Below are 20,608 nucleotides of genomic sequence, written 5' to 3' on the forward strand. Positions count from 1 at the left end.
TACTGGCAGTTGCTTTGCTTTGTTAGTTTTCTAATACAGAAAAAGAAAAGATTCTCATTTAAAAAGAGCAAGAAGATAAATTAAGATTTCTCATGTTTTTCCAGGAAGCAAAAGGGAGTGAAGCACCATTTTTTTTTTTATTTATTATCCAAGAGCTGCTTGCCTTCTCATTCTTTCCTTTCTTTCTTCCTGGTCCTTGGGAGTTTCTGATATCTGCCTGGTCAATATATACTAACAATGGTAGAAACTTCTGAAAAGGATTTTAATGCAGCAAAGGTTAAACTATATATGTGAATGAACTGTTAGGGGAGAAAGCAAGAAATAAATGCTGTAGGAGGCAAACTAATTTTTATATTTAAAAGAAGAAAATCAGATGAGGAGTATGATTTAAAAAAMCTGAGTTCTGTGAGCTCTCGAGCTGACATGTTTCCCTCCTGTCTTGTGTGTCAGTGAGCTGAACTGCTCTGACTTACTAAGTGAGGAGAGCATTTCAAAAAATAAGTGGTATGAACTGAGCATATCCAGAAACTGATCTGTAGATGTAGGTATTTAGTACTGTCACAAGGAGCTGAAAATTGAATGCCTAAAGCCATGGGTCAGTGTCCTTAGGTGGGGTTAGAGTGGCTGGATAATAATTTTCTTCAGTCAAAAGCAGCAAGATATTTTCAGCCAGAGAAYTTCCTTGCTTCTGTCACTGGCTACAAAAATGCTCCCGCTGTCAAGAGGGAAATGATAGCACAGGTGCAAGTAAAAGTGCTCATTTTTGTAGCAGTGCCAGCATAAACTAGGGGTGATGCTTGAAAGTCAAAGCTGGCTGGTACTCCATGCAGTTTTTGTCTGGTATATTTAGGCAGTAGTGAGGAACTGTGTTTGAAGAGATTAATTTAATAGTTAAAACCAGACTGGAAGCAGTAATTGATGAAGGACAGTAGGGGTTGTGATCAAGGCAAGCCAAAGTCAGGAGTTAAGTAAGTGGAGGGGAAACAGGTGCTCCTACCAAATCTAGACCTAGGGTTCGAATTGCTGCTAAGATAGGAGCATTCTCTAGCAGYGTCCAGGTGCAATGCAGGATCGTAGCTGCTGTAGAATCCTATATGTAATTATGTTACATACTGGATCAGAGAGCAGGGACAGTCAGTCTTTGGAATGGTGGTTGGCTGCAATGGCATTGGTTGGGTAAGGGCTGCTCCCTGTTGGCRCAAGTGTCTKCAGCCCTAAGTGGTGTTTCTCCCTAGTAATTTTCTRTTTAATRACATCCYCAATATYTTAAGTTTTTTATTTTTTATAAAGAATACRTTCATGCYGAAGCTTTTCATAATTCCAGAACACTTGTAGTCCTTCTGAAACTGTTGCAGAACATATATGTAACTTAGTGAACTGTAAGCTGTGTCACATTTGGTTTATGTTTGCCATTTGCATCRGAAGTTTCTGTAGAGGATRTATGCARAAGGGTGCATCAGCCTTRTAATCAYAGGAMAGGCAAAAGCCAGCCATTTAGAGGAAATTCTGACACATTGCTTAGCTCAGATTCAAGGTATCTATGTTATGATAATTTAATAACCACTCCAGTGGTAACTAGTTTTAGTTTGGGAAATAATACTGCAAATAAAAATAGAGTAATTACACTTAATAAGTTAGTTTCATAGTAGCATTCCTACATATAAGTAATTCAATTGGATTAAGTWTGTCATGAAACTGTATTCTAGTTCACTGATACATAGCTCTTACATAGCTGTTAGAGAAAAAGCTGTGTGAAGTAATTTTATGTATGATAGACCAAGGTAGCACGTCATGACCAGGCATGAATTTGCCACAAAATGGGGATTTTTCATTTTTTCCTTTAAGCCTGTTTTGAAATAAGCTGAAATGCTTATCTTTCTCAAAGGATACAGAAAACACCTCATTAGTCTTGAATGTCTTGGAATATGAATTGGGAGCTATTAACTTAAAGAGCTGCTGGGGTAGTAACAAGGCCCAAAGAACCATTGTGTCTGGGAAGAAATAATTGAGGGGGCACATCTTTCAAGTTTTGGGAAGCTAATCATAGACTAGTTGTTTACTGTGAATGTGTGCACTGCTTGCTTAGTGATTTCTTCTAGAATATGTTTAAGTTTAGAAATTAAAGGAAAGAAAGTGGAAAAAAACCCCAAACAAAACCRAAAGACAACCAACCAGTTAATGTTCCAGGTAGAGATCAGGCTTCTGATCTTAAGTATGCCAAGGGCAGCTAAAGCTGTAGTCACTTAGATGGCAGAAAGTAAAAGGTCTGAAAAGAGTGACACTTCAAAGGCACAAAGGTTGGGCTGTAAGAAAAGCAGAACCCCATTAGGATAAGAAGAAAACTGAAACAGCAGTTATATGTGACCTTTTATTTATTTTAAACATAATGTTAAGTTTAAATCCTCTGGTTTGACTACTTTCTTAATTAGTGAGGAGCTTTTCAATCTGTCTTTTTTAATTACAGTTTGTAAGAGATAGAGCTGAAAGTTCCAGCTGTTCTGTTAACCAGACAAGGCACCTTTCAAATGAACCAACACATGGAATAGTAGTGGAAAGGAGTGTGTGAACTAGCTAGGTGATGGAGCTGTTAAGGAGACTAATGTTTCTGCTGAYGGTAACAATCAGTGATTGCACACCAAACTGAAGAGTTTAGTTCTGATTAAACTCCTAAGCATTTTAATTCACAAATTATTGTCCCTTTAATAATAGTGTTTTTTACATTGTGTCTGTAGCAGATTGAAGTACTGAGAATGTTAGGATGCCGCACTGATTGTTTTCATCTTATGAATATTATCTGAAATTTAAAAGGCAAAGAAACTCCATGAGCTTTAAAAATAGTGTGATCCTTGGTTTTGAGATGGTGGGCCTGGCTGAGAGTTGTATTGACGTCTGGAATAGTTTTAGATCTAGATCCATTTAGATCTGTTCCATTTGGGCTAGGCGAACATTGACATTATGTTTTCCAGACCACCTTTAAAATATTTCCGAGACTGGAGATTCTGACACCTCTGCTTAATATATTCCTATATTGGACCACACTCACCAGGAAGAATTTACTTCCTGTATTGAAATGAAATCCCTTGCTGAGTCTTGTCTATTGCCTCTTGTATTTTCCTTTTAGCTTAGATTAGCATGTCTCAATAGAAGACCTAGAACAGTTCTCAAATTCTGTGATTGTCTGGATTTTGCTTCATTTTGTGTAGGGAAGCAGGCTATTCAGGGAATTAGTTCCATTATGCAGTGGTTAAAATTCTTGGAGTGACTCCTCCAATTTTGATAAGGCTCATAAACAGACAATAAGTATGACATATTCTTAAGAGTGTGGTCCTGAGCTTGGGGAGCTTACATGTGGTATTCTAGATAAATATTGTTAAGAGTAAATAGAACATGCCTTGAAGCCTTGGACTTGTGCTACTGCTTGTTAAGTGGTTGTATTTGGATGTGGGATGTGTGAGGCAGAAGGGAATTGAAGAAACCTACACTAACTTTTTGTTTGTCTTGCACTGGCCATTAATGTAGACAAGTTTGCTGCTATTGTTTGCCACTGACTATATCTTTTCAGAGCTATCTTTAGTTGATCAAGAGATAGCAGGAAACAGCTTTTTGAAAGCTACTCCTGCAGAAGTAGTTAACACATTAACTGCATTGATTGTGTAAAGTGTGCTGTAAAGAACAAAAAGCTACAACAGTGTGAATTACAGGTTTTACATGGTGTGGAAGGCAAGTGTTCTCGACTAAGGCAAGTGGATGATATTTTGTAATGGTTTGCTAGCACTGAGGAGGAGAGGTTTTTCTGCTTTCCGTTGACTCTGGTTTCATGGTTCCGCTTTTTCCTTGTCAGTTTGGATATTTATGGTGCCAGCATGAACACCTTTGGTCCAGTAAGAAGACTGAGTGCAGGGAAGATATGATTTGAAGTAACTAATCAGCACAATCAAACTGACTACATTTTTGCTATGTAAAGTCTGTCTGAGATGCTAAGTAGYGTAGACAGGCAATGAGCAGAGGAAATTATTGCCATTTTAAGATCCCACTTCCTTTCCTGGTTCTAGTTGAGAAGTACACTAGGATGTATTTGTCATCAGCTTCCAAAAGCAAACATGTAAGTGAATGTGCTGTTTAGTTTTGGTTGAAATGTTGTTCTTCAGAGTGAAATTCTGTTAGGTAACTGGTAATGTGCTAGTGACCATTGATTACATCAGGAAGGAGAAAGTGCCCTGGTCTTGGGTTTAACAGCAATTACAGTGKGGGCAAAATCTTCAGGTTGCTGGTACATAAACAACCCCCAGTATTGTAATGACAGGGTATTTTGAAAGGGATTCTACTAATTGAAATGTATTTTAGTGTTGCAAATAGTAATGGCAAATAAATAGCTGTCACAATAGTAGGTGCTTACCTGTGATGAGATTTGTTCATAATAAAAACATGCCTAATTATAGCAGCAGACCTTCTGATTTTGGAGCTGCCATATTACCTGTAAAACCTCTAGCTATCATCAGTCTGTATCAGTGTTAGGGCCGACCCTAAAATGTCTCGGGTGTGGTTGTTACCCACACTGCAGAACAGGTTTTTAGTTCTACTTGCAAGCCAGGGATTTTCTGCTACCTTGAGGAGGAAAAATAGGAAATATTCTGAATTTTCACACACAGTCATTGCTCCTCGGTTTGGAGTTGGCATTGGTACTCTGAAGCCGGCATCAAATTAGTTAAAGTTACATCAAATTAGTTAAAGTTAATAGTTTTGTCTTTGATAATACCTTTTCTAAATTTCCATCTCTTGAGTGATCAAGAACATTCTTGCAGAACATAAAATCTTGTCAGAGTTGATAATGAAAGTTTTGTTAACCCACATCATCCGCAACCACTGATGCCTGTCAGAGTGAGGAAGAACAGATGAATTGCTTGGCGTTACCTGCCCAGATCAGTTAATGAACTGATCCTTTTCTTTTAGGTGCCAACAAAGAGAATTGGTTAAGCCTTTGCAGGCAAATACAAGCTGCTGGCTTTTATCTGCCCAGAGAGTGGCATGGATGGCTTACTAAATGTTTCCTATTTCTGGTTTTTAAGAATTATTTTCTGTACCGGTAAAACCGAGTGTCAAAGGGACGGCATGGTTTGACAAACACTTCTGTTGAAGCCTGAACTGTTGCCCCCTCCAGTTTTAGCTCTTTGCTGCATGTTTCTGCCCCAATGTCGCCCCTCTGTCCCTTGTGTGGATTCAGGAATTCATGGCTTGAGCAAACAAATCTGTGGCTGTCGAACAAACTGGCATGTAGAGCTGCTTGTATTGGAAAAATGTATTTAAGTATGTTCATTTTCTGGGCTGTTCAGACAGATTTTTTTTTTTCCTCCTGACCTAGTTTGATTACAGAATCATAAGCACTTAAGCAGTCACAKCAGAGAAGGCTGTGTAGAAGTGGAAATAAGTGACCACTGATACAGTGGGCAGATGATGTCTTTTCCAGGTCAAATGGACAGCAAATACCATTTGGGGAAAGCAGCTGAACTGATGGTAGCATTTGATGTAAGTTCTTTCTCAAAATYTAGATTGCCTTTAATGATACAGTACTTCAGCACATGTAATAACAACATGATGTGAATTTTAAAGCATATATAAGTATTTTTAGGTATTTCTTGTTTAAAAATAGGTTGAACTGTACTACAAACTTGAAATACCACATTTCTGTGATATAAAATAGTAAAAAACCACTTCAGTTTGCTCCCATCTATTTCTCTGATTATTTCTCTAAAAGATTAAATGTTCTGTAGTTGTTTTTGTGGTGAAATCTTATTAATAAACTATATTAACATTTCTATGTTGTRTTTCAGAGATAGAGATTTTTGTTAGCTGGTCTAGTTTGGGATCTGAAATACCCATGTTGACAGTGGCCTTGGGAATATTTTTTTTCCCATGGAAATGAGAATGTGGTATTTTACATAGATAAGTTTGAAAGAAAACCATGTTTTGCTTTGCTTTAGAAAATCCAGGAAGCAGAGTGGTAACTATAAAATTTTTAGTAATATCTTTTTTGTGGCTTGCTGTAATAGCACAGGTAAAAAGCCCTTTGAGGTTCTGTGTCATTTTTCCCCCCCACACGTACAGCTTGCATAACTTAATGTGGAAAGACTTAGCAGCTCCAAAATCACCCTCTTCCAAAAGAAGGATACTGGTTTTTGAACACATTTTTTTCCTATTAATCTCTCTGTGCTGTTAACAAAAGTTTGGTATAAATGTAGAAGACAGATCTGGTAGATTAGAGCATTAATTTAGAATTATTTCAAGTTAGCTTTTTGATGTCTGGCAATATGTATGTGTTTTCTTGTTTTAGGTTTTTTTTCAGGTGCTTGATAATTGTAGTAAGAGCCTGCTGGAAACTGCATACTCTGGAAAAGTTTAGGATAGGTTCATAGACAATATTAACTTGTTTTGCATTTAGGGTGCATGAAGTAGAATGCTAAAAGGAAATTTCTAAGAGTTTCTAAGCAGTGAAGTTCAGTTTAACATATTTGAAAAATAGCTGCAGTTTAACAATCATTTTGTTGTATTGTGCTGTGTAAAATCCTTTAACMGAAAGATTTAATCAGTTATTAATGAAGTAGTTTGATAAAGTTAACAACTTTAGGTCTAAGCTTAATGCATTTGGTTTTGATACTTGAAATGCATTCTTTTTGGGGATGTTTGTTTTTTTCTGTTTTCCAACAAGTATTGAAATATTTTCAGGCTTGTGGAAAAATCTTGTTAATCCCTTCTGTTGCTAAAATTCTGCTTTTTGGTTTGAATGTGAAAGTTGCCCTAAATTCTACTGCCCGAGTAAAAATTTTTTTTCGTTTATGAAAAAATGTAGAAGGGTGTGATGGGGTGTGGTTGGTTTTCTTTGGTTTGTTTTTTTTTCTCTTTAAGTTCTGTAGATGCTTGAAGGAGTTCTATGTTGACTTCAGATAGAGTTTATTATATAATAATTTGTCCATTAGTAAGATTGCATAAGCTCAGACTGAAAGACTTGTATGCTGTCTGGATCTGATAACAGCTTACAGCTAAAGAGCATGCCTGCCACTCCAGAGCAAACTGATGTATGAAACTAGTGCCTGTTTGTGGCTTCATTGCCTGCACTAGTTTTCTCTAGTGTTGGTCTGMTTTTCTGTAAAATTCTTCCTGTTTTATAGTTGTTTGGAGGAAGCTACAGCTGTGGATGGGATCATAAAACTCGTCTGTGTTTCAGAAAACAATTGCAGAAGTGAGCTTTTATTTATCTTTGGTGAGTTGCATCCAGTTAATGAGCCGTATTGGGATGAAAATAAATAGTTGGGAAGGGTTCGATGATGGTACAATGCCGTGGCTGCTTAGGAAGTTACTTTGGTGAGTACTTTTGTGATGTGGTATTGAATCTAAATTAGTAAGTGTGTAGTATTTGAAACAACAGCTGCTGAAGCCAGCTCAGGTGCAGGCTTCGAGCTTTCCAGTCAGTGGCAGTGCATCACTGTAGGCAGGTCTGTGGGTGYGCTGAGGGTGAGGTGGAAGAGAGATGAAGCAGCGCTGTGCTGTTGTCCATTGAGCAGGGTCCTGCAGTTAAATACATTCCTTTAGAGCTCCAGCTTCTGAGAARCACGTGTGAAAGCATTTGGCTTTGTGGGAGATAGAAGCAGGACTTCTCCCCTACCTGCCCATGCCCCATCTGAATTATTTTATTCCTTCATTACTCTCCCATGACTCTAGGCATCAAAAAACCATGATTGCTTATTTCATGATTCTATTTGCATTGGATTTCAAATGCAGTTTCTCCACTGAGTTTTATATTCTCTTCCAACCTCACTGTCCCCCCACCCCTTGCACCACTAGTTWAGAGTGCTCTGAAATGCAGTATTGTAGCAGCATATATTTAAAGTGTGAATAACCTTATGAGTAGATTAAGTCACAGAAAAAGAACTTAGAAATTATACTATACTGTACAAAGTATGTTTTAATTCATAAATATCTCCAAACAGGAATCCAAAGTAATGGGAAGGTAATGTAATATTTCTACAGTTTAAAATATTGTGTAATATAAAGCACAATTCCAAACTAATAGTGTTCTTACARAAGGGCAGGCCCCCTCATCTGTTCTCCCATCCTTTTCGGTTGAAAATTTTCATTATCTTTTTTTCCTGAAATTTGGCACAGTAGCCAGAGGAGCTTAAATATAGTTTTTGACAGCCGTATGACTGTTTGAATAGGCTGCCTAATTTAGAGAATTATCTGTGTGCTTGTCTGTCACTGATGGATATTGCCAAAATGATCAAAGAAAAATAGGTCGTTGTCTTTAAATAAGGCTATTTCTATGTTCTGTAGGCAAAACAGGAGCAATTTGAGCTGAAATTGTTCTACTCTTCTTTGTCTCGTTTGAATCCTTGATGTATTTATTGTACACAGTTTGTCTGCTGAAAGTAAATGTTGCCTGATTTAAGCTTACGGGCATGAATTTTCTTAAAAACTTACTGTAAAGAATGTGGATCTTGTTCAGAATTATGAAATGCTCAGCAGGGTTTCTTTATGAAACAAATGTATATGCTTTACGACACGGCCATTTTTTGTTTTTCATTTCCAGCTACACAGTAGAAACTGAAAAGAATAGCTATGTCTTTGTTTCTATTTTCTTATAGGTTTTTCTTTTAAATTAGTGTTTAGATGGTTTAGTATGTCTCCTTCCTAAAACCCCCTTCTCATTCCCCTTAAGAGGGGTTAGCTTYGTCATATTTCTTGTATTTGGTGGGTGTCTGGAATAACATTGGTCCTGTCATTAGTATAATTATGTCCTTTTCTGCTGTGGTGTTGGGGTGATTRCCCAGTGTGGAATGAGACAATCCACAGTGTCCTCTCTTCTGCCAAGAGGGTGTGGGGAGTTATGGCAAGTTTTCCCTCCTTTTGTGATGCCAGGTAAGGTCTGTTGAGGTCAGCTCAGGTTTTGCATGGAAATCACTGAGCACTTTGCRGGGAGAGATTTCTCTAGAAACAGTATCACTGCTTTGGAGTTTGGCTTGCTTTCTTTGTATCTGTGCTGGAGCTGCAATATTCTGCTGCTTAATAACTGTGTTGGCTGCTTCATGAGTTTTTTTCCTTGGGGTTTTTTTTTTTTTTTTTTTTTTTTTTTTTTTTTTTTTTTTTTTGCATAAGACTTCTCAGGACTTGGCTCTTTGGCAGTTAGATGGTTTCTCTCGACCATTTTAATCAGAAGGATTTAATAAATGGGAAAGAATAAGATTTTAAAACAATACAAACAGCTAGCAGGATTCAGAAGGGGAAATGGGGAYGGAGAAGAGGGACAAGGCCTGGGGGCTCTAGAATCAGACCATTGCAGTAAGACAATCCAGTATCATGTTTTATTTATTGAATGGAAACTGTTTCAAACTGTGCTGTCTTAAGACAGACTTAACTATTCTTGGACAGATGGGATTTAGCTTGTGCCACTTTGGCTGCTGTAAAGAATATTCTGAAATTTTATATGAAAAGTTGGCTAGTTCTGACAAATTGACTAGYTTCTTTGCTCTGCAGTCCTAGCTGTGACTCGCATATAGTGTAGTTTAAGGAAGATGTCCAGGTTTTTTGTCTTGTGTACCAAAGTGGGAACTGTATGGCCTGTTACAGTTCAGAGTGCTTTCACYATTTCTGGTGTTTACATGCACAAGAAAGCGATTTGGGAGAAATTTGCCTTACACAAGGATAGTAGGCAAGTAGATCATTAGTAGGCTTGAGACAGCATCTACAATCCTGAACTTGTCCCAGAGATTGAGCTAATGTAGATGTTTCCCTGAAGTCTTTTAATTCTCCAAATTACTTTTGCTTGCAGGGATGTAGGTAGGTAGTATCCAGCACCCTACTTTTACAGTTCTGTCTCATTTTTCGCTCTCCAATGCCAGCTGTCCTTGCATGTGAAAATTCTTATCCCAGTTCCTCAGGACTGGAGGAATTCTTAAATTCTTCAATTTCTTGTTTTGGGGACAACGTTTGAATGGACATGAGAAATCATTTGTGGCATTTGTCTGTAGTCCTAATGTGAAGATGATGGATCAATTACACTATGAGAATAAACTCWCATGAATATGGTCTTCCTGCCCTAYCCTCTGCCTTGGTTTATTTTTATTCTGTACTTTCTTTTGAAATTTGGGACACAAAACCAATTGTCTCCTACCACAGTACGTATGTTAGCAATGCTGTAATTCTGTTTTGGTTATGTTAGACTGCCCAAAAACATAAAAATACTGTTCACTTGGCTTGAAAAATAGCTGCTAAGAGACCATTAATATATTAATTTTGACAATCGCTGAAAATTTTTTACAAATATGAATCCAGGACTCTTTTTCTTTCCTTAGGTACAATTTTTTCTATCTATGCATATGTTTCCTTTCCARTCAGTGCTTTTTCTTTTAATATGGACTTGCCATTTAAGAGGTAGTTTCTAATTTGTTCATACWTATTGGCCTTAATGTATGATGCATATCCCACTGACAGTTGCACATCAATGTTATGGGTTTATCTAGGAGAACTTCTTGCTGTAACTTGACATAAGCAACAGTGTATTTTGTTTTCATTTTCTGTTGTGTTATTTGGTGCCTTGACCATTAGGTTGTCAATGCTGTACCCCAGATAGTAGCTTGAAACTAGTGCAAGTGTTCTTGTAAGTCATGTATGTTTTAGATAAATGACCTTAGTGTGTGTAAGTTGTGCTGTTTTAAAAGGAAGTACAAATTTTATGATCTTATGATCTCTGTATTTCGTTACCATTTTAATAAAACAGGTAACAGTGACGTTCATTACTGGAAAATTTGAATAGGTTGGATTTTTTTTTATAATGGGGATGTATTTCTCTTAGCTCTTAAATCTTTGTTTATGGGGTCTTCTTGGAGCTRTATTTAAGTTGTATGAAAGAAAGATAGGAATTCTGTTGGGTTTGTCTGTTTTGTTGTTTTTAATCCAATTATGTGTGATTTCTGTATTGATCTGCTTTTGATGAGCAGGACTTATCTGGCAATTTAATTTCAGTTAAGAAAGCTTTTTTTTTTTAAATGGGGTAATTTGTTATTATCCAGGAAACTAGAATAAGAAGGGCTGTGGTTGATGGAGTATTAAARTAAGTAAATGTAATCTATATTTCAGTTTTATGCACTATGTTACTTCAGTATTGTCAGCTGAGCTTCCATTTGTCTTTTGWGTTCATTGATACTTTTTCCATGTCTTTCGGCTGAATCATAACTGGAGCAATTTTGAGGCTCTGYATTGCTTACAAATTGAGATTGTCTGTTATTTAATGGTACTTATTCTTTGTCTAATTTACTTCCAGTTAATGGGTTGTTTCTCAATATTTCTACTTTGCTTGGTTTAGYACATAATACAGTGTATTTTCTATACTTCATAATGCTTTTATGTTGCTCTTTGACTAATATCATAGTCCACTTTGAATCACTGATTTTCTTGCATGTGTTCTAACATGAATGGCACAGGACTATTTTTTTAATTTATAATTTTTTTTTTTTTATCTTTTGTAACCACTGATGTTGTGGTGAATCAGATACAGGTGGAATAGTCGTGCTATCTTGTGCATAGAAGCAGAGTAACTGTGTTTGACGCTTYATTCTAGATTTACCTCCCCATTTTGGTTCTCTGTCCTCCCCCTCTGTCTAGTCATGTGCATTATGTGATACTTATTCGTGTATCATTTTTCCTCAAAGGATATTTCCCATTATTTGAGTTGGCAATTCTGCCATTTGTTTGTAGATTATTTTTTATTCTAAATCTAAAACCCCAACATTTTTTCTTACAAAATATGATTATTAAATCTTAGTAAGTCTTGCATGAAAATGGGTTTCAAGTCTTATAGACTTACTCCCTTTTTGTTCACTGTAAGTGAATGCATAGTCTTGAGAATAAACATTCTTGAGAATCTRTATTGATTTCTCCCTGTTATCAGCATCATAAAGTCTGATAGAACTCAAATCTGACCTGTACAGAACTGCTGAAAATAGAGCAGTAATCTTCCAGTAACTTGGATACAGCTGTACCTRGGACTGTCAGGGGAGCTGTAGTGTGGGGCAGGGAAGGTAGCACTGGGCATTACATTTGACACCTCTGTTCATGTTGACTTGCCTTGATAATTAGAAGGGCTGGAGTTGCTTCTGCTCAAGTTGATTACACTTGTTTGAGAATATACTAACATTGGGGAACTGGATGTTTCTGCCTTTCAGTCCTCGAWGGCTATTGTGAATGATATTTTGAGTTATTCAGTGAAATATTGTAGGTTTTACAGTGCAGCTCTTGAGAAGAACCCAGTCTTTGATGTAGTGGTTTAGTTTCAGGATGCTGTCAAAATAGTCGTTGCCAGCATAGTTGTAGCATACGGTCCTTGGTTTTGAAAAATGCAGAGCAGATTGGCATATTCTAGCAAGACGTTTGGATTATAACATAAAAATACAACTTCATTGCCAGCAGTCCTGTARCATAAAAATGAACCACTTGGCACTGGGAGGGTGATCAGTAAAAGTGGAATCAGTGGGCAGCTTGTGGTCTTATAGAATAGTTGAGAAAGAGCTGAGACTCCTATTCTGGCTGTTTCAAAACTCATTGTCTGAATTTCTGCAATTTTTTCGTGCTTGAGTGGCTGGGTGGTAGAACTGGATGCTCCTTGGGGTACCTCTTGGTCAGCTCCAGGAATCTATTGGAGGAGTTGGTGTCTTAGTGAAGAGGACCCCTCCTGCAAGGAGGAAAAGGTTTGTTTGCCATGACCCTTGTTCTCCAGAAGTTAATTTACAAAGCTATTTGCAAGGATTTCTGTGTRTATCTTTGCAGTGGGAATCTTGATTTGTTCCTCTTCACCCCTTTAAATCCATCAGATACATTTTGTTTACAGGTATGAGAAGTGCAAATGTGAAGGGTCCACTGATTTGCAATTAGCATTACTCTTTCCTGGTGCCTATCACTTAAATATGTTTTCCTTGTTTTTTCTGTTGGATTGGGATGGTATTGCAAGTGTAGATTGAAAGGAATTAAAGAAATTTCTATGAAAGATACTAAAGGAGTATTGCAGTCCTAGGTAACTTTAACTTCTGCTTTAAGCAGTGGTGACAGATTTGATAATACTAACATGGCATTGTCTCTTGTAGGATAATCATGGGTCAAACCGGAAAAAAATCTGAGAAGGGACCAATTTGTTGGAGAAAACGTGTAAAATCAGAATATATGAGACTGAGGCAGCTCAAGAGGTTCCGACGTGCTGATGAAGTAAAGGTACTTTATCTTTTGGTTCTATAGCTTAAAAACTGTACAAGTATCTTCTTCAAAGGTTTGTGTCCTGCAGTTAATACTTGCTATAACAATTTCGTTTAATCCTTTGTAAACATACTGAAAAGTTGTTTTAACTTTATGATCTTATAAACAGGTATGATGCATTTATATGTTATTGGGTTGAGAATGTTAAGTATCAGAAGAGACGGTGGAGAGCTAATATGGCAACTTCATTAGCTGCATACACTTCCAAATTTCATGTAGAATTTAGTTCCATGCTAAATGTGTGAGTCTCTAAATGTGAGAACATTGTATGAACTGAAGAAAGGGGTAATGAACTACGTTGAACCTCACTGACATTTAAACAACATTCATATGTGTGAGTTTTAAGCACTTTTTTTTGCTGTGACATGTCTGGTTAAATGTTATAGTGCCTTAAGATGAATTTTAAGTCTTYCATTTATTTATAACGTTGTGGTTAATTTTTAGAGTATGTTTAATTCTAATCGTCAGAAGATACTGGAACGAACTGAAATCTTAAATCAAGAGTGGAAACAACGTAGGATACAGCCTGTTCACATCATGACTTCTGTGAGCTCATTGCGCGGGACCAGGGAGGTTGGTTAACATGTGTTGTGGTAATTCCACTTACAAGGTTGTTAGCACGTTTTTGTTTTATTACTGAAAAGTTGGCTGTTCTTCATATTTTTTTTTTCAGCATGATTTGACTTGGCAGATCAATGTGTTTTGTGTGAGTGTTTCAAAGAATTTATTTATTATGTACTTTGATCRTATGACTTCTGTAAAGCAATAAATATGTAGCAGGCTACCTAGATTTGAATGACACACAAAAGTGAAAGTTCTTTATTTCTGATTATGCTTGGATCATACCTCAGCATCCTTTAATCAAACTGTTCTGTCTCTGTGGTACTCGGAGTTTACTCTTGCTCCTATTGGAGTTTCCCCKCWGTTGTACAAATGAGTGGATACTTTSGTTCTTCCTGACTTAAAGCACATGAAAGCTGTGAACATACCCACTTGACAAAGTCTTCTTTATATTAATTAAAGTAATTTAACATCAGAGGTCCTAACGGGAGTTAGATTGGCGAATCCTTGTGTTGCACAAGCAGCATGGATGCTGAATTTGTGAAATACACAGCCATAGTTATGGCATAATTTGAGCACCTAAAGWGGTTTCCACAGARTTGGTAAGGTTGGAAGGGACCACTGGATGTCATCTAGTGCAACTTTCCTGCTCAAGCWGGGTCATCCTAGAGCATGTTAACTCAGGATTGTGTCCTGTGTCATGGTAGCTTCAGGCAGTGATTTAGGCCCACTCCAGTTTCTATATTCATCCCGGCTTAATTTACCTTCTTTCTCAGTTGCTCTTTAGGTACTTCTTCAAACTWGACAAGTTTGAAGGTATTTTATCTGTAATAATCTCTGAAAAGCTAAATCTTTTCAGTAGGATGAGAATGAAAGACTTTACTATGAATAGGTTGAAAAAAGCAAACCAAAGTCTTTTATTTTCAAGGAAATTTACAGAGTTTAATTTCCTAAAATTTTAGTGGAGARSTARGGAGTGTGTCATAGCAGTGCGTGTRTGTGCATRCACGTTCAATTGCAAGGAGGTGAGGACTTTTGGATGAATGTTCTTCTGAACATTCTTGACTATGCAATTACTCATGTACAGCTCTACAGTTGTTGTGTGGGATCAGAAGTGATAATAATTGACACAGGTACACATCCAATTTTCACTTTTTGTTTTTTGTAAGTAGAAGATAATTCCCCACTATTTCTTTTTTTTCTGTCTTTTCAAGTGTGGTATTCACTATTATAACATATGTGGTATGTTAATTTCCTGCTTGTATTGATAGAGCACACTAATTACTACATTCAATCCAGTCTCTGTCCTGTGAATCAGAGCTCTAATGCTTGATATAAGGTTGCCATAATTTATGGTGAGAGAAGTGAGACGAAAAAATGGTTGGGACTTTTAAAGATTATATCTTTTCTCAATATGCTGAATTTCTTCAGGGTTGCATAGGACACTGGCTAGAAATAGAAGGATTGTRTGAGAGCCTTCCTATATTTGGTGAAGGCTGCAGGACACTGCTGGTGACACAGGTTTTCTCCAGTGGTGAGTCCTGTCAGCACCAACCAGAGACCACAACGTGTCCTATGCTGGCCTACCAGACACTAACCTGAGTTCCACACCAGAACAGCACAGCAGCATAACTGAGGCTTGGTACCAAACATTGAGTTGTTTTGACATAGCCCATTTGTCAGTTTCAGACTTCTAGTTCCAAAGATAAAAGTAATTAGTTCTTTTACTTTTTGTATTTTTCTTTAAAAATACATGAAAAATATGCTAGATGGCTGCTAGCTAGAAAATTAAACATTAACCTGAAATGGGAATGAAGCAGTAGCATACAAYAGTGCCTAGAATATTAATATACACAGCAGAAATCTAATTTCATTTGCTGCAGATTAAAAAGAAAAGAAATAAATCTGGCTTGTGTCATTCTGCCTGGGTACTGTCTCTGTATATTGTTTGTTACATTACTTTGTGTATTTCTTTAGAAATGTGAAGCTCTGTTCATCTTTCCCTTCTGGAAAGGAGAAAGATCTTTTGTCTCCACTTCCTTTTTTCCTTTCAGGTAGCTATGATAGCTGTTCTAAACTTTGTTTTACCTACCTCCAAATCTTCTTTGTTGTTCTTCCCCTAGCTTTGTATGTTTCTGTCTGCTTTTGCTTGTGATTTTTCCCCCAGAGTTCTTCATACTGCTGTCCAAATATTTGAGAAAGGTTGATTTGTGTCTGTTAATGGCTGATTATTAGATGCAATAATAACCTAACTGTTGTCTGTATTTCTATGGATTATTTTTTGAGGCTACATAACTCTCTGAATCTCAAAAATAGAAGTCCTCTAGCTGAAAAACTCATTCACATGTCCAGAGTTGCATATTAATAGTTAATTTTCATTTTTCCTTTGAAAGCAGTGAGCATAATAAAAGGCTTGAGAACAGCATWAACAGACAATAATGGGGAAACAAGGCAGGAGTTAAAAAGACATATGGAGGTTTTATTTATGTAAGGTATCTTGCTGGCATTAAAGTAAAATTTTATTTATTTTTATAACATAAATAATACATGATTTCTGCAGTGTATTGATGTGAAGCTGGGGAGTTCAGTTGCCTCTCAGATGGCCTGAGTAAATACACTAACATCAGTGTAGCAGCAGCAACAGGTACTAAATTGTTTTGAGATACCAAACTTAATTTGTATCGTAGGTTGAAAAGTCTGAGTAAAATAGTATCACAGCCACTTATTATTTAGTGGAAAAAAACCCATCATGATCTATTAGCAAAGCTATTGACATAGAAATTATGCTTGAGGTTCTTTTATTGCTAAAACTATTTTTTCCTGTTATGCCTTAAAAAACTGATGCAGTTTTCAAAGGTTGATATGGCTAATTTTGAGGAACTCTTTGAGTTTTGTACACTGTAGAGTGTTCTGTGATTTATTTTTGTTCGGGTTTTTTTTTGACGTTGCTATGTAAGTGTAACTTCAACTTCTTATTTCAGTGCTCTGTTACCAGTGACATTGATTTTCCAAAACAAGTCATCCCACTGAAGACACTCAATGCTGTTGCTTCTGTGCCTATAATGTATTCTTGGTCTCCCCTTCAACAGAATTTTATGGTAAGTTTAAACAAGTGTTGGGAGGAGAAAGGTATGGAGAAAAGGGAGGTGTTGATTTTACAACTATGCCAGCAAAACTCTACTGCCAGTTACTCTCCCTACCTTAAATACTGGTAATAGGGCAGTAATAATCAGAAACAAACTCCCCCAAATAAAATAAAGAAAAAGGTAACTTTACAAACTGAATCTGTCTTTAATGTACCTAAGTATCTCTAAAATCTTGCTGTAAAGTATATTTAATTCAGGTGACCTATTGTCTTGTGTGGCCTTTAACAAATGTAGTTTTATTTTAAAGTATCTAATTAGTGTAGTGAGAAATGTTTTCTGARGGATATGAATGCTTTTGTGTAAGGCATTCAGCCAACATATCTGTAGCAGAATAGTAATTCTTGTGGAATAAAGGGAACTTCATCCGGAAATAGTCTCCCCACATAATGGTCATTCTCATATCTGAGTATACCTTTTTATCAGATTAGCTTCACTGTATGCWGAAGCCATAATGATAGATTTCTGATGTGGGTATTTGACTTTTTGAAAAGCTTAGCTTGTTGCAAATCCTTGTCACATCATTTTGTATATGACCACTTTTGCTGATTGGTTATTTTGATAATAATTGTTACAAAGTGGTTTAAACAACCATTTTTATCAGTATACATACAGAGCTCTTCWACACATTTTTCTCCTTGCTTTCAATTCATCAGTGTGTGGATATTTTGGACTGCTGCGGAATCATGATTAGCAGGAAAGTTTACATTTATTTTCTTAACAATAGAARGTTCTTTTATAGTATTGGATGATGCAGCTGGGTATCAAGGTCTGTAAATTCTACTGATAAAACATGAGTGTATTAATGCATTTAGTCTATATGCAGTCCTAAAAAAAGAGACAGTGGAATTCAGATTAAATTGTCAGGCTTGTTTCTATGTTTGCTGTTCAGACAACTTTAATTTAGAGTCTTTTTGTAAAATATTTTCTTATCTCTGGCAAAACAATGAAAGGGTGGTTCCCATTGTGGTTTCCTACATTACTGTAGGAGAGAACCAAGGGAGGTGAATGAATTTACCAAATGCAATCTGCTCAAAACCAGGTAACTTAATGAGTTTCCATAGTAGAAGCTTGGTGGAAACACTCTGCTAAGCTTTAAGATTAGGAGTTACCATTAGTATTTTGAGCCAGCCACCAAGAATGCTAACAATTGTTGCATGTCATTGAGGGTTTTATTTTATTTTTTTAGTTAATGGAAAATGTGCTAAAGCAGTGAAGCCAAGAAGTTTACTGATAGGTAGACTCTTGTAGATCATGAAAACAATTCAGAAATGGTCRTTTAACAACACAACTTAAAATAGTTTGATTATAACTGTTGTTCCTAGGTAGAGGATGAAACTGTTTTGCATAACATTCCGTATATGGGAGATGAAGTGCTTGACCAGGATGGTACCTTTATTGAAGAATTGATCAAGAAYTATGATGGGAAAGTGCATGGAGACAGAGGTGAGCCCAAACACTCAGGTATACTAATCACTTCTTCCTATATAAATAATTGTTGTAATGTTGCTTAAGGCCTGATGCTTGATTGTTACAGTAGTACCTCTAGAATCTCTACATTGTGGGAACATTGGGTATAACAGACTTATTTGAATGTATTGTTATGCATTTTCATAAGGCTGCAAAGTTTTAAAGCAGTAGTATGGAGAAATTAAGCACATTAACTTTTTCCATATACCATACAGTGAGTCTTGGTATTCAGTTTTGTGCTCAGAGCTTTGGAATATGATATTGTAATGTCTGTACGTGTCCTGCCTAGCAGAAAGTGGCAGGAGAATTAKGCAAAACTTTGAAAATGACATTTCAAATGTGATTCAAGACCTCTTGTTGGTTTGTGGGGTTTTTTTTCCTTCCTTTCTTTAAAGTACTTGCTAGCTATTTAAAATACCCCTCTCTATAAGTCATCTTACAGAGCAAAGTTGTATCCTTCTGTTGGTGCATTATATGTTTTTATTCTTGGGTGTAGTTTACTGGTTCTCCTGTGTGGGAGCTGGACTACATGCAGTGTAATCTGTCTCTTGCTTTGCTGAAGTCTCAGTGAAAGCAACCTTTCACTTGCTCTCTGCCCCCTCAGAACAGGCTCATACAAGCCTCAACTTTACAGTTGTAAAGGTTTCTCTTGACTACTGTGATTTCCCCTTCACCGAAATATTACTCACAGACTCCACCCCTTCACTCAAACAGAGAATAGTTTCTTAAAATTAATTATATTCAYGTTAATGCCAAAGTGACTGAGAAAGAGAACCACATTTTTTGAGTTCATCATGTACCATTCATGAAGGTTAAGCCTGTGATTCAATCATAGATGCTACTCAGTCCTACACTAGACTTRTTAATGTCCTCAGGATAGCTGGTTCCTTTGTATTTCATAAGGAACATGGAATGTTTCATGGTGTTTGGCCTTTATATATTTTCACAGATTTACTGGTTGGTGATATCTCTGTCAGAAAGCTAGTTATTTTAAAAAGATTACATTACTAGTACATGTCTCCTGTTACTGATTTACTTTATTATTAAAGAAGTTTAGCTTTAAAATTATTCCTGTTTGAGCATCCTGAGACCCAAGTTTGTGATGACAATTACAGTTATTGTGCGTTCTTCATCATATATAAAATACATTAAAAGTAGAAAGACATTTTTTAGTCTCCCAATGACTAGGATTGTGTGACAGTAATTAAATGTAAATACTGTGAGAATCTGTAATCCAAAGGCATTCCYGTCTAAAAGTTAGTTTAGAATTCCAACTCTGTAATTGCACTTTTGGGACATAATTAGTAGTAACCTATGTGTGTATTTAAGATGTTTAAAACATCCAAGCAGTGTTTGCATTGTCTACATAGTAATAAAACTATTATTTTCCATTGAGTTATTTTGACATTCAAAGCCAATCCAGGTTCAAAAGGACAGTGATAAGCTTTACAGTTCCCACACAGTTCATGGGGTTGTTTTTTTTTTTTTAATATAGTCTCTGTCAGCACTATGATTTTTCCTTTGTGCAGAAATGCCTTATTTAATCTGTTCTACCATCTGAATGTCACAGCAGAATATAATCTAATAAATAGCTATACACAGCATTGTATCTTTTAGTTTTCTCTTGAATTTTTTGTCTCTAACTTTTCTATCACCCAGCCAGTGGGGTCTRTTGTGGGAAGTGGATGCAAAGGAGCTACCAACCATAAATCTCTCGGGAGATTCCTTAGTTGTCTAAGGATTTCTTTATAGGCTGTTAGCATGCATTTCCAGACTGTCTTAACCCAACCACATTGGAGCTGGGATTCTGGCATAAAATCTCTTAAATAATCTAGCTGGTAGTATGTTTTATTTTACAAGGAAGAGAGATTTAGATATGCATACTGGTATCTAGCACAGGGAGTCGGGGAAAAAAGTTGTTGAAATTTTTCTTCTTCCCTTCCCAGTTGCCAGTCTAAGAAATGAATAATGAGCATTTTTAACTTGTTTTGGTTCATACACTGCAATTTAAGAGGGGAAAACTACAAAATTGCTTTTCATAAATAGCATTTGCCCTAATTTAATTAAAGTGGAGGGAGGATTAATAATATTTTATACACACCTTGTGCTTTTTTGTTCACTCCYGATTTTGTTGAATTTCA

General features: G+C 36.5%; 1 protein-coding gene across 8 annotated transcripts in view; it reads left to right on the plus strand.

The window, feature by feature from the left end:
• The window catches only part of EZH2 (enhancer of zeste 2 polycomb repressive complex 2 subunit), a 50,999-nt gene that overhangs the window by 8,784 nt on the left and 21,607 nt on the right, over positions 1 to 20,608 (plus strand). For 4 of the 8 annotated variants that reach the window (XM_057384577.1, XM_057384571.1, XM_057384575.1 and 1 more), the window contains 4 exons: positions 13,128 to 13,251; positions 13,738 to 13,866; positions 16,836 to 16,952; positions 18,323 to 18,461. In XM_057384577.1, the coding sequence (XP_057240560.1) occupies positions 13,135 to 13,251; positions 13,738 to 13,866; positions 16,836 to 16,952; positions 18,323 to 18,461 (502 nt within the window). In that variant the 5' untranslated portion in view covers positions 13,128 to 13,134. Of the gene's footprint in view, positions 1 to 7,236; positions 7,256 to 13,127; positions 13,252 to 13,737; positions 13,867 to 16,835; positions 16,953 to 18,322; positions 18,462 to 20,608 lie in introns of those variants that run through there. The other 4 variants (XM_057384578.1, XM_057384573.1, XM_057384572.1 and 1 more) reach the window with 4 other exon arrangements.

The sequence above is a fragment of the Malurus melanocephalus genome, unplaced genomic scaffold, assembly GCF_030028575.1.
Source record: "Malurus melanocephalus ecotype Western Australia unplaced genomic scaffold, MMel_1.1 scaffold_721, whole genome shotgun sequence".
Lineage (NCBI taxonomy): Eukaryota > Metazoa > Chordata > Aves > Passeriformes > Maluridae > Malurus > Malurus melanocephalus.